Here is a 13,349-nt window from a genome sequence, read left to right as displayed (position 1 = left end):
GTATGTGTTTGGAGTAGAGCTGGGCAATATATCGATATTATATCGATATCGTGACATGAGACTAGATATCGTCTTAGATTTTGGATATCGTAATATGACAGTGTTGTCTTTTCCTGGTTTTAAAGGCTGCATTACAGTAAAGTGATGTCATTTTCTGAACTTACTTACCAGACTGTTGTAACTGTTCTATTATCTGCCTTTAACCACTTAGTCATTATATCCACATTATTGATGATTATTTATCAAAAATGTCATTGTGTAAATATTTTGTGAAAGCCCCAATAGTCAACACTACAATATTGTTGCGGAATCGATATCGAGGTATTTGGTCAAAAATATCGTGATATTTGATTTTCTCCATATCGCCCAGCCCTAATTTGGAGTGCTGTCAGTAGCGAGAAAAACAAAAACAATCGGTGTTGCCTACACCGTGTTATCCTCCTGCTAGAGTTAGCACCCAGGAGGCCGAAATGGGGCAAGTTTTAAACGTGCTTTTAGCCTCTTAACATGTTCTAAATGTCATTAAAAGTGCCGACCCATGTGAAGTGATTGCTTCCGAGTGAACACAGGGAATCTGACTGCAGTAGATGTGAAAGAAATGCATAAAACTTGTGCTAATTCATACCTCTCTTTAGTTCCTGTGTTGACTACAACACCGAAAAGAGATACAAAAATATTTTCAAAAATAGGCATATGCTTATTTTTTTAAAGTAAGTGCTGTAGTACAACTAGCAGGAGACAAGTTATAATTGAGGTAAGTTTGGAGACACTACCTTATTTAATCATTAAATTAATAAATATTTTTGTATCTCTTTTCGGTGTTGTAGTTTGTAGACGGTCCCTAAGCACTCGTCTTGCCGTCTCAATACCGGAACTAAAAAGAGCTGAATTAGCACAACTTTTATGTATTTCTTTTTTTGAAATTCATTCTTTTTTTTTTGGTCCACTTTGGGGAAGTGGAACAAGATGTAAACGCATTATTGATGTATTATTCCTTTACAAACGGTCATATGGGGATGTGTTAGCAAACAGTTGCCTATTTACACATCCAGCAGATATGGAGCAACATTTGCATTCATTTGGAGTCGTGTTTCTGGCCCTCTGGCAAATGTTAGTCCTATCTTCCCTCTCCCTTTAGCTCTACTCTGGTACTTTGGTCTCCATCAACCTCTGAGGGAAATATCTGGCTCTTTAGCTGCTAAATGCTACACTTAGTTCCCCAGCTAGTTGCTAACTTTTTCAGTCATTTGGTGCTCATGTAGCATGAGCTGAAGGGAACTGCAGTTTGGAGATCATTTTCCAAGATTGAGCACTTTCACATTACATGTAGTCATTTTAACAATTGTTTATACAAAAACATTGATTAGTGCAGCTTTAAACCCAAAGTATTGTCATGGTTAACTTAGATCAGAGGGGTAGTAAGCCACCTCCCAGCTTTATTCCACTTTGTGTCCTCTCCTAATGAAACCTAAATGAGATGCAAAGCGTATTAGCCACCACTAGGTGGTAACACTGTGCAGTGCATGAGAAGTTACAGGGCCGTTGAACACACAGCAGTGTCCCTCAGTGGGTCTGTGTCCTACCCTTATGTAAATGATCAGTCTCGCCTGCTTCCATTTTGTCTTCCCCCTGCTCCCCTGAGAATATGAGCTCCTCTAATCTGTGTGTGTGTGTGTGTGTGTGTGTGTGTGTGTGTGTGTGTGTGTGTCTGTCTGTCTGCCTGAGCTTTCATGACCAGACAGCAGAGGATGGAGATCTAGGCAGGAGAGCAGATGGATTGAGGCACGAGGACTGCTCCCATCAATTCACACACACACACACACACACACACACACACACACACACACACACACACACACACACACACACACACACACACACACACACACACACACACACACACACACACACACACACACATACACATTGGCCTATGGACCAGCTGTTGTCCTTTTTCTGCAACTGTCTGAGCTGACTCCATGTCCTCTCTCTCTCTATACCTCCCTCTCTCTCTCTCTCTCTCTCTCTCTCTCCCTCTGGATTAGATGCATTTAGTAGTCAGCCTGGGAGCTGAGAGGTAAACAGTGGGGCTAATTGTTTTGACATACTGCTCTTTGTTTTGGCCTCCTGGTGCTAATCAACCACTCGGCTAATAAGTCTGCCTGGCAAAGGAAAACACAACTGTGTTCAGGCTGGGAAGAAGGAAAAACGGGACAGAGGTCTGTCACGTTGCCTTATACTCCATAATAAAGTGCTGCAGTCATATGTATATGCGCTCCACATTTGCTCGTCATCAAGAGTTCCCATAGTGCTGCTGTGCCTGGGCAGCGCCCCGCTCAGGTGTGAATCTATTTATCCTCATTAACGAGCGTCTCCCCAAAGTCAGCCAATTAACACGCTGCTCCTAATGAAGCCATTAGCTGTCAGATGAGGTAGAGGCAGTGCTTGTCATCAGTCTACTGTGTGTTTATGTGTGTATGCATGTGTGCGTGTGTATCCACTCTTGCTGCTAATAAAAGCAAGAGAATTAATGGAGTGAGCGTGTGTGATAATGAGCTAATGTGGAACAAGCAGGACGAGCAGTGATCAGCACTGTCTCAAATGAAGATATCAGACACACTGATTTACTCTGTGTCATAAACAGGCCTTTCTCCTCTCATATACCACTCGTTCGTGTGTGAGTGTGTATGTGTGTGTGTATGTGTGTGTGCATGCACCTTTTTCTGTTGCTTTTAAACTGCAGCCTCCTAACTGCAGGTGTGCAGCCACGTGTGAGCACTTAGCATCACATAACAAAGTTTGCAGCAGTGTCAGCCTCAAAATAACAAAGTGTGGATGTCACTCAGAGTTCCTGTTCCTTAATGGAGCCATCACACTGCACAACCCTAATATGGTTTTAATTGTCAGAGTAATTGCAAAGACATGAATGCCACAGCCTCAACAGAGAAGAACAATGAGATCACAGAGGCAGCTGTTCTACCAAAACCATTTTTTTTTTTTTTTTTTTACAAATAATTGCCAGTGACTGGATGTAGGATTGGAGATACCAGGTTTCTGTGAGCCTGCACTGATCTTAGGAGGTGTGTCTTGTGTTGCCTTAAGAAAATATTTTGTGATTTTGGGAATTCAATATTATTACCAGCTATATTCCAAAATGTTATATACCGTATGTATTTTAAAAGAAAATATTATATCACTTTCATTTGTTTACATATTAAATACATATTTGATATTATTTTGAGTTATTTTAGTTGTTTTTTTTGTCAATTCCATTTACAACAAGTGTAAAGTAGAATATGCCTTAAGACAGTGGTTTCCGACCTCGGGGTCGGGACAGGATATGAAAAAAAAATTGAAAACATTCCTGCTACACAACAAATTCCCCTTTTCTTTGCTATTTTTCTTGTGAATTACTGGACCGTTCTAAGTGTTTTAATGCTCAGAAATGATTCCAACCAAACAAGGAAAAAAATATCTTTGATTAAACTCATCACAACTGTTAGATATATGCATCGTTATCAGTATGCAGCTGATTATGTGTAGACAAGATTATTAATTAATAAATGACTGGATGTAAGAATTGGAGATACCAGTTTCTGAGAGCCTGCACTGCGTCTTAAGACGTGAGGAGGATTTAAGATGTTACCAGTAGCAACAAAGAAGTATGCTCAATGTTTCTATTCATGATGACTCTTATAGACTTCGATATTGAGATCCCCTTGGCTGGATGTATTGTATATCTGACACCACCCCACCCCCACCCTACAAACTGTAGCTGCCCGACCTGTCAGAGGATACCAGAACCGAGTATGTGAAATTGATTTTAGGTTATGCGATTAGTCATATTGCAGGTTCTTTATTTTCAGTCTTTCTTTTCTTCTTCGACACCCTCTCCCCTCCCCTCCTCCTCATCCACTCTGCTTTCTTCTCTCCTCTGCTATCAGCTACAGTTACCTGCAAATGATTGTGTCCTCGAATACACTGGTGTTCCCTGCAGAGGTTTTCTGCCCTCCAGTGATCAGTTATCAAGTTTGGTTATATTCACTTTGAAGTCGAGTCAGTGCCCTGCAGTAGCATGACTGTTTGAATTGCCAAGTGTGTAACTGTAAGCAAAAATACACTGAAAATGTGATGGATCTGTGTGTAGACGATCTCTGCAACAAGTGTGAAAAGCATTGCCAAACAATGTGTTTATACAGCTCAAAACGTTCAGTTTCTGGTGTGAAAATGCATAAAAGTAGTGGTTCCAAAGCAAATTGAAGCCTCGCTTATTCTCTCAGGCTGAAACAACAATTTCTTAGTGACTGTCACTATTTGAAGGTTTAGCTCTGGTAATGCTCTCAAGTCAGGACCTACTTTTCCAGAATTGGTATTCTTTAACAGGACGTCCTGTATGCTTCTGCCGTATGTGTTAGCAACAGCAGAGGTCTGTGTGCCTGATCCACTTCTGTCATTCATTTTCATCCACATTGAAACACTCTACTACTCTAGTCTATTGACTTATGGAGGTATTGGAACTTTGTGTTTTTTAAATGAATTTTTCTATACAGGATTTTGGTTGCCATAAGAAGATATTTGGTCATTTTGGGAATTCTCACAGAATATTTGTCATGCCCAAGTGATGAAATACTACTGTTACTTAAGAAATATACCACCCATATCAGTGATAGATGAGCTATAATTCCAATATAAAATTAGTAATATAGCCTATCTATTTTTTTAATGAAAAATTAATACAATACATTTCACATATAAAATACATAATTATTTAATGAATTAATTATTAATATATTATAATTGTTTTAGTTAGTTTAGTTTTTTTCTTGTAATTTCAGTCATTTGTAAAATGTTGATTGTGTATTTTGTTTTTCCATTTAAAGACTTACTGACAACAAGTGTAAAGTAGAACAGGCCTTAAGACCTCGGGCTCCGGACAGGATATGACAATTCCAAGTGTTTAAGGCCAAAAAAATTATTCAAACAAAACAATGGGGTGGGGGGGAACTATCTGTAGAGGCTAAGCCCAAGCTTTAAGCCCCTGAGGTGCTCTTCCATGGGTAGAGTAATTTACACACTTTTTACCTATTGATCAATGAAATACCAAGTCATATTTGCAGTTAAAACCTTTGGATCCATTTATTTCCATGAGAGCTTAGTTGAGTTTCCAGACAAATCACTGCTTGTATGTATGCCTGTGTAGTGTTGTGGTGTTGTGGTGTTGGTGTGCGTGTGTGCATGTGGTCAAAAACTGTATATGCTTCCGGGTTGCACCCGAGGAACCAAAGATCGGTTCCTATTTATACCAAGGGCACTAATTGGCTCTTACGACTATCTTTGATTAAACTCATCACAACTGGTAGACAAACAATATGCAGCTGGCTTTGACGGTCACAAGTAGACATTGCTTTGTTTTAAGGGGTCACAAGCCAAAAAGGTTGGGCACCACTGCTTTGGGACATGGATAAGTTACGAGACAACAGAGCAACCAGCATGAAGACAAGAACCAGACCTTTGTGGCCTGACAGAAGAGGTGTGAAAATACAATTATAACATGGTGGAAGTGAGACTTTGTGGAAAATAAAGGACTGATGTTGAGTCGATGATTTTAGTCCAAAAGTCAGACAGCCATGTGGCCGACTAGCAGCAGATATTCATTATTCCCATGTAGGAATCCTCTCATGTGGGTTGCCGTCTGCATTCTCTGTAGGCAGCCCTCTGCTTTCCCCCTTTCCAATTAAAGATGAATGTGCTGTTGAATGTCCTCTCTTTCACCTCCTACATACTGGTTTTACTGCAAACACTGCATCAGTGCCTCACAAACTTGTGCCTGCATGCTTTCTCAGTAAATGTGTGCCACCCTGCTTTAAAGTTACGCCTCTTTAATCCTAATGTGTTGTATTCACTTTATTGACCTTTAGACAGTTTCGGGTTTTGAAAAGCTTGGAAAGAATAACACTATTACTAAAAGCTTTGGAAAACAATTTATTTTAGAAGATTTTTTTTTTTTTACACTTTTGACTTTTAACTTTCAACCAAAGTCTTTGAAAGAGGATTCTGAGTGAAGTCAAAGAAAACAGAAGGTTTGAGATGAGATACAATTATATGAAAAAGGTGTGAGTCAGCCGGTCCCATTATCCCCCTGACAGCAAACAACCATCCTCCTCCAAACTGCTACTGCGGTACACAAGTCACCATGCTGCTTCTGTTTGTTGCTGTCCTGTCTGATGATCAGTCCGCTCTCACTCAGGATCTGATTCAGGGGGTCAATTATCTGCTAGTGCAAAGCCGAGTCGTCCAACCTCAAGCATTTTTGGAGAAATAATTACCTGAAGTTTGTCATTCTTTTTTTTCTTCTTCATCATTTAATGCCTCTGCTGAAATATATCTTTCACCTGGTGTGTTTGTCTCACTGTCCTTTATATGTTTTCCTGAGTCAATCATTTTTTTCACTAGTAACTTATTTATCGTCAGTTACTCTTTAGAGACATATTTGGAAGGCGCTGGGAAAGGTTTTGAAGCATCCTGACTCCACACTGAAGCAGTATGAGGGGGAAGAGAGGCTCAAGGATACTGCAGCAGTGCTGCTCTGAACCTTGGCTCGCTTTGCTTTGCCTGTTTGCTCGGCTGCTTGCTCTCCTTCCATCTAGGGGCATTTTCTCTTCCCCCTCCTCTAGAAATCAGGGATTATTTTGAACTAAAATAGATGGATGGAATCAATCAGCCATGGTTTTACTTTTCTCTTCTTCTACATAACCGCCCCCTTTCACCTCCACCCTCACACCCTTCTCCCTCCCTCCCTCCCTCTCTCTCTCTCTCTGTCTCCCCCAACCCCCTCTCTCAGGGCTGCAGACTGAGGAGATGCATAAATTCAGATGCATTAGTATTCCAGTCAGGCTCTCCATTTCAAGGCAAGGCCCAGCACCCTTCCGCCTCTCCTCTCCTCTTCTCCTCTCTCCCCTCCTTCACTCTCCCTCTCCAGCTCTGTTTTTGAATCATTTAAGCAGCGCTGCATCCACGGGCCGTAAATTATTTTTAGGCATTATGATTTTTTTTTTTTTAATATAGCTCTATTTTGCCTTTGCATGGCCAATTATATGCAGCTGTAGTCTTTGAAATGAGATTCATCTGCTTCTGATTGTGTGTGTATGTGTGTGAGTGTGTGTGTGTGTGTGTCATTGTGTTTTGCTGTCAGGCCCAGCGGCCCAGGCGATAAATCACGCATGTCTGATTGAGGAGGGCAGAGGGCCCGGACAATAACATTTCAGTGGAAGTGCTGGAGAAAGCAACTTGAGTTGGCTGTGATCCGTGAGAGACCTGCAGCCAAGGTCCTGTTCAACCGCTGGATAGTTTACAGCTGTTAGTCAACTTGGAGAACGTTGCCCTTTGACATGACACTGAAGCTGAGTGAAAGTTATGCTGCTTAAGCATAGTTGTATAAATACATAAATGGAGCATAATATTCTCTTCAGTATAATAAGAATTATCACAATTTTCAAATTGAATCAATCAATAAATTGTGTACACATTTAAAAGGAATATTGAATTAAAGAAATGTAATTATACATTTTAATTATTGCTTTCACTATTTTGAATAATAATAATAATTATTATTATTATTATTATCATTATTATTTTGTATGATTTTAAGCGTACTATTCAATATTCATTCCTCAGAAGTTGAATTCTGTTTTGGACAGTGAACAGTTGTAGCAAGAAATTGTTTATTACAACATACATAGTTTATTTCAAAACATAATACAAGCTTTATACTGAAAATAAATAATTACTTGAGCTGTCATCGAAATTTGGAATAAAACCGCCGAAACAGTTCAATCTTACTGAAAATATTGTGTGTGTGTGTGTGTGTGTGTGTGTGTGTGTGTGTGTGTGTGTGTGTGTGTGTGTTTACATTGCTAATTAAGTGCATGAATAACTAGGAGCATTTGTTTAAATTAATGACTTTAAAAGGGTAATATATAAAACTGTACAATATTCGAAAAAATACTTAAGAAATAAACCAATAACAGGAGTATTTAAGATTATAAAATTTTGATACTGAACGTACAATAAACTTATAGGCAGGTGTATAGCGTCATCAACCCCTCTCTCTCTCTATTCTCGGCTCTGTTTCAGAGTCCACACAGTTTATATGGTCGAAGATGATTGAAATCAAATAAATGAATTTATAAATAGCTGTAACTGTGTGTGGCTTCATAAGCTACAGGCCATAAGGGAGGAATTTCATTTAAAAAAAACAAACAAAAAAAACAACAACCTCCAAGTGCTATTATGTTGGTAGCAATACCTCTACAGCTGGAATGAGGGCCTATATTTGCATATGCAAAAAACAATTACAGATCTGCTACGAGTATGTTACAAAATAATGAGTGTAAATATGGTGAGAACTAAAGCATGGTATAAGCCCGAGGGAAGCATGAGGTGGACTGTAAAACGGCCTCTGGTGCTGCAACAAATCAATTAAGAAACTGTGAAATAATTATTGGTTTCACTCTGCTGATCCGACAACAGAACGTGTTTGAGAAAAGCCCAAACAAATGAAAACAAAACAGCAGTCCGCCAAATAGCATTATTATCGAGCTGATGAGAAATGGTGACACAAACCAAAGGCGCTGGCAGGTTATTAGGCACATTTTGTATTTTTATCCGTGATGTAGAAAATAATTTGCCGGGCTCCAAAGGTAGGTAATCTGAAATGTGACGTCTGATATGCCGCTCTAGAATAATGCCCTCATGACAGTTAGAAAATGACGAAGGCTGAACAGGTATATCTCTGTTCTTGTTGTTGTTGTTGTTGTTGTTGTTGTTGTTGTGTTTCAGTGCTGGAGGCAGCTGGAGGAGTCTGTCTGAGTCCGGGACAGCCACGGGGGGCTTGGAGGTGCCACCGCGCGCCCCTGCGCTCGAAAGTCTGTGCATGCCGGGGGATTCCTCCCGGTGCTTCGGTCAGAGATCATGGCACGAGGAGGCGTCTCCCGCGCTCCCGCTGTGAGAATAGGGTCCCTCGTGCGGCGGCGGCTCTCCCGGCGGCGTCATGCGCTTCTCCTTCTGCCTCCGGTTGCAGAACCACACGCGCACCACCTCCTTCTCCAGCTGCAGCGAGTCCGCCAGCGAGGTGATCTCCGGCGCGGAGGGTTTGGGACACTTGAGAAAGTGCGTCTCCAGAACCCCCTTGACGCTGACCTCGATGGATGTCCTCTTCTTCCTCTTCCTCCCCTGAGCTGCTATCTTGTCTATACTGCTAGCGCTGCCTGTGGACGAATCTGCCTCCTCCAGCCACTTGTTCAGCAGCGGCTTTAGTTTGCACATGTTTTTAAAGCTCAGCTGCAGAGCCTCGAACCTGCAGATGGTGGTTTGGGAAAAGACGTTCCCGTACAGCGTGCCCAGAGCCAAACCCACGTCCGCCTGCGTGAAGCCCAGCTTGATCCTCCGCTGTTTGAACTGCTTGGCAAAGTGCTCCAGCTCGTCCGAAGTCGGCGTCTCCTCGTCGGAGTGGTCGTGGCAGTGGTGGCCGCCGAGGTCGCTGTGCTCGGGGCTGAGCGTGTCCCTGAGGCCCGGGTGCATGCCTTGGCCCTGCGGGTTGGGTGGAGGTGTGAGACCACCGTGGTCCAGCATGCCGTTGACATTGAAGCCCGTCTGCGAGTAGATGTTAATCTGCTGCCCGCTGGTGATGGAGGAGTTATGGGACACTGGAGTTCCCCAGGCTCCCGGGTGGTTGCCATGGTTGTTGTGATGAGGGGAGTGATGCGCTACGTGCGAGGAGCGATGATGGATGATGCCAAGCTGCAGGTCCTCTCGGCCGGGTTTTACGTCCTGCTGCTCCATGGAGGCCGACCAGGGGCTGCCCTCCGACAGACTGCTCGCCCACTGGTGCCCGAGAGGGTGTCCGTTGCTCTGGACGCTCTGCAGGTAGTCACTTTGGAGGAGTTTCTGGTGGCCTCTGTAGGGGCTAGCAGGCTGCATGGCCTGGCTGTCCGGGTGGATCATGGGACTGGAGCTGAGCAGGGTGTAGGGGCTGGAGGCAGCTGTGGCCATGCTGGCTGCTGAACCCCGCTAGTGCTACTGAAGGAAGGGAGCAGCTCAGCCTCTGACATCTCCCTCTCTCTGGAGTCTCGGCAGCAGCCTGCCATTGACTGACAGCCTCCACCGCCACTCACAGGCCGACGGAGACGCAGTGACGACGCGTCTCGACCAATGGCGGCGCAGACTGCCAAAAACTCCGCCTGTGGAAGCAGATCTGCGGATAGGAAAGGGTTACAGGCAGTCGAACCGGAAATGAGACGGAATGCTGGTCCAGTGGGTCTGGCTGTGCAACGATGTGCGCGTGGAGCGCAGTTCCTGTTTATTAATTAAAGTTTCCAACTGATTTACGCACGAGTTTATTGCTTCTCCTGTCACCCTTGAGCGCGTGCGAAGGAGGAGATTAAGGCGCAATGGCATTTGTTAGACGTGCCAGCACTTAATGTAGAAGGATACAATCAAACTAAGAGCGGTTCTCATTGCTAATTATTAACTTTTAGAGAATACTTCTCCAGGTGTTTATAGCATGAGCTTCTCAAGATAGTGTTTTACGCGGAAGAGTTTTACGCACAGGACATTCATTATCCATAACCATTTGGTCAGACAAAAATAATGCATGGCCTGGGCCTATAATGGCAATTTAGTAGGCCTATTTAAAATAGGATTTCCATAATATATTTAAAAAAAATTAACATTTATTTGACAGGCCAAACACACCTCACACTTTTTTCCCCACATGGAATCATGCACTCATCGGACATGTTTACAGCCTAAAACTTCAACATTTCTACATTTTCTCAAAGAAATAAATGTGTCCTCACGCACTACACACTTCCAGTCTTTAAGAATCTCATCAGTTCCTCTCAGAGTTGTAAAAGATCTATCTGCATAAATGTGAACTAACTTAGCTGCGTAATTATATTTGCCATTAGAGGACGACTGCGTCCCAGTCTCCTTACTGGTTTGAAATTCCATTAAATATATTGCTCGAGCTCCCAGGTTAAGCTTGATTTAAATTTGCATACATTTTCATACATTTAGGAGAAATAAAAGAAGGCTGCAGCCACCAGAAAGTCATTAAAGAGCGCTGAGCCGAGGAGCTGCTTGTGGAGACAGAGACAGAGAGGAGGCTGGAGCAGGTGAGCCGACCGCGGGTTGGATGTGTGGACGGTGCCGCTGGAGGGTGGACGGTGCCGCTGGAGGGTGGACGGGGCCGCTGGAGGGTGGACGGGGCCTCGGTAACCGGAGGAATGACACACAGCGGCTGGGAGGGACGGGTTATGACAGGACATTCTGTAGGCCTGTAGATGGGTGGGAAATAATTCAACACATGTATTTGTTTGTTGTTGTGTTCTTATTCTAATTCCAGTGTGGCTGTAAATTCTTCAAGCTGTTTACTCTTTGAAACTTCATTGAAAAGTGACTGAATATTTGATGGGAATGGCACGGTTGATCGAGTGGCCTAGTTTGCTGAACCGGGTTGCTTCTTTTGAGTTGTTCTGGGATGAAATTATGCAGAATTAAATGCAAACACTTAGTTCATTTTTTTTAGCACAATGGCAGTAGGGTTATTTCATTACAATTCCTGTATTTTCATACGTGTCGTATTAAATGACACGCCAAAGCGAATTGATTTTGGAGAATGAATTCTCAAGAAAAATGGCCTATCCTACAAACTAATTTGAGTAAATCTGAGCCTGTCGCTTTTAACAATTTAAAAATTTGAGGTTTTAAATGTGGCTTAACTGAATCCACGCGCAAAATAGCCAAAGAAAATTACATCTTAAATAGGCCTATTTTTGGTCTTGTTACAAAAAATAAAGTGTGCGTTTTTGGGAGCATAAAGCTGACAGGAGAGGGACTTGGAGAGGGGGTTGTATTGCTCTCGATAGTCTAAGTTTCTAAGTGTAACAGATGCTTCTCTAGAAACGCTCCTTGTGCTGATTCCTTTTATTCACATCAACATTTTTCTGCCGTCGAGCGCGTTTCCATAGCGAGGCGAATAAAAGGCAAATCCCCGCTCCGCGCCTCCAATAAAGAGCCCATTCACAGATAACCCGAGCCAGCCCTGCTACACTTACACCATGCAGCACTGCAGGCTCTCCCGACCGAGGTGCACATAACACAAACTAATCACTCGTAATTTCTTTAATTTTATCTTTATAAAATGGTAGTTTGTGGTTGTTTGTCATGTTTATAGCTGCTTGTTTGTGTTTTTTTGGCGGCTTTGAGGGAATCTTTTGCTGATTATTTTCTGACTCCGATTATTTTCTGTAGGCAGTGGAGTAAATTAAAATATTTGTTAACTATAAACATCGAGTAGGGCATCATCGCGAAGGAATAAAACCCACTTTTCAGAGAAAACAAAATATAGTGTTTTGATGCCTTTCCCCCTGAAACATCATACCGTATTTATATGGGCCCATAATGTTACGCTTAAATTAAATTATATACATGTTGTCAAACAAGTAACTATCTAGATGAGTTGTTATTCCGATTAAATGAATAATGAACAAAAATGCTTTCAATCTAATGACTTCCTGCCTGTAATACACTATCATGGGCTTTTAAAAAAACAGGAATATTAGTGCTCATTATTTGGGGAGTAGCCTACTGATTTTAAATGGGCTCACTCACGTTGCCAGATCACCACTGAGGCAAAAAAATAATACTTTTCCAATGGAGGTTTGGCGTGTCTGCCTCCTTCAATGTTTGTCATTTTCAGTAGGCCTTTATATTATGTTCTATCTTTATAATATGTTCAGAAGGCCTTTATAATATCTTCTATCTCGCTATGATAATTCAAGAGTGATACAGTTTTGCCGTTGCTTTTGTGGTCATATATTTTTTTTAAATGGTAAAATGTTAATGGAGTTGGTTTACATGTGGCCCAATATAGTTTTTTTTCCCCCGAAAATATGAATTATTCCCCCCCCCCCCAAGGAAACCAAAGTCTAATGATGGGGGTCATTAGACTTTGGTTTCCTAAGCCTAACTGCTCTCCTGTCCGGTTTAGAGCAGCAGGCTGCAGCCTATAGAGATAAATCAGCATCAGTCTGCTGTTGAGACAGCCTCGGGCCTCAGGGCGGGACCTGTCACTTCGTGGCATGACCTTTGAAAACTTTCCCCATGAAGCCTAAATCCCTGCTCCTGTGGCTGAACCCTGAACTGAAACATATCAATCTACCCTCATTATTTATGTGGGAAATATGTGTACTCATTTCAGACCTGTGATGATCAGAAAAGAAATGAATGCAATCAGGACTTAACATTGTTAATTAGAAAATAAATGAACAATGTTAAGTCCTGACTGC

General features: G+C 42.2%; 1 protein-coding gene across 1 annotated transcript; it reads right to left on the bottom strand.

Moving 5' to 3' along the window:
- Nucleotides 1-8,961: 8,961 nt before the first annotated feature.
- On the bottom strand, nucleotides 8,962-10,050 carry LOC144523999 (POU domain, class 3, transcription factor 4-like). Its single transcript, XM_078259950.1, has one exon. The coding sequence runs from the start codon at nucleotides 10,048-10,050 to the stop codon at nucleotides 8,962-8,964; it is 1,089 nt and encodes a 362-aa protein (XP_078116076.1).
- Nucleotides 10,051-13,349: the final 3,299 nt, after the last annotated feature.

This window comes from Sander vitreus, chromosome 10 (assembly GCF_031162955.1).
Source record: "Sander vitreus isolate 19-12246 chromosome 10, sanVit1, whole genome shotgun sequence".
NCBI lineage: Eukaryota > Metazoa > Chordata > Actinopteri > Perciformes > Percidae > Sander > Sander vitreus.
Note: the sequence above shows the minus strand (reverse complement) of the source record. Positions and strands in the feature narration are given on the sequence as shown.

Excerpts from the sequence above, each read along its gene's own strand:
- LOC144523999 (XM_078259950.1), bottom strand. The coding sequence starts at position 10,050 with ATGGCCACAGCTGCCTCCAGCCCCTACACCCTGCTCAGCTCCAGTCCC.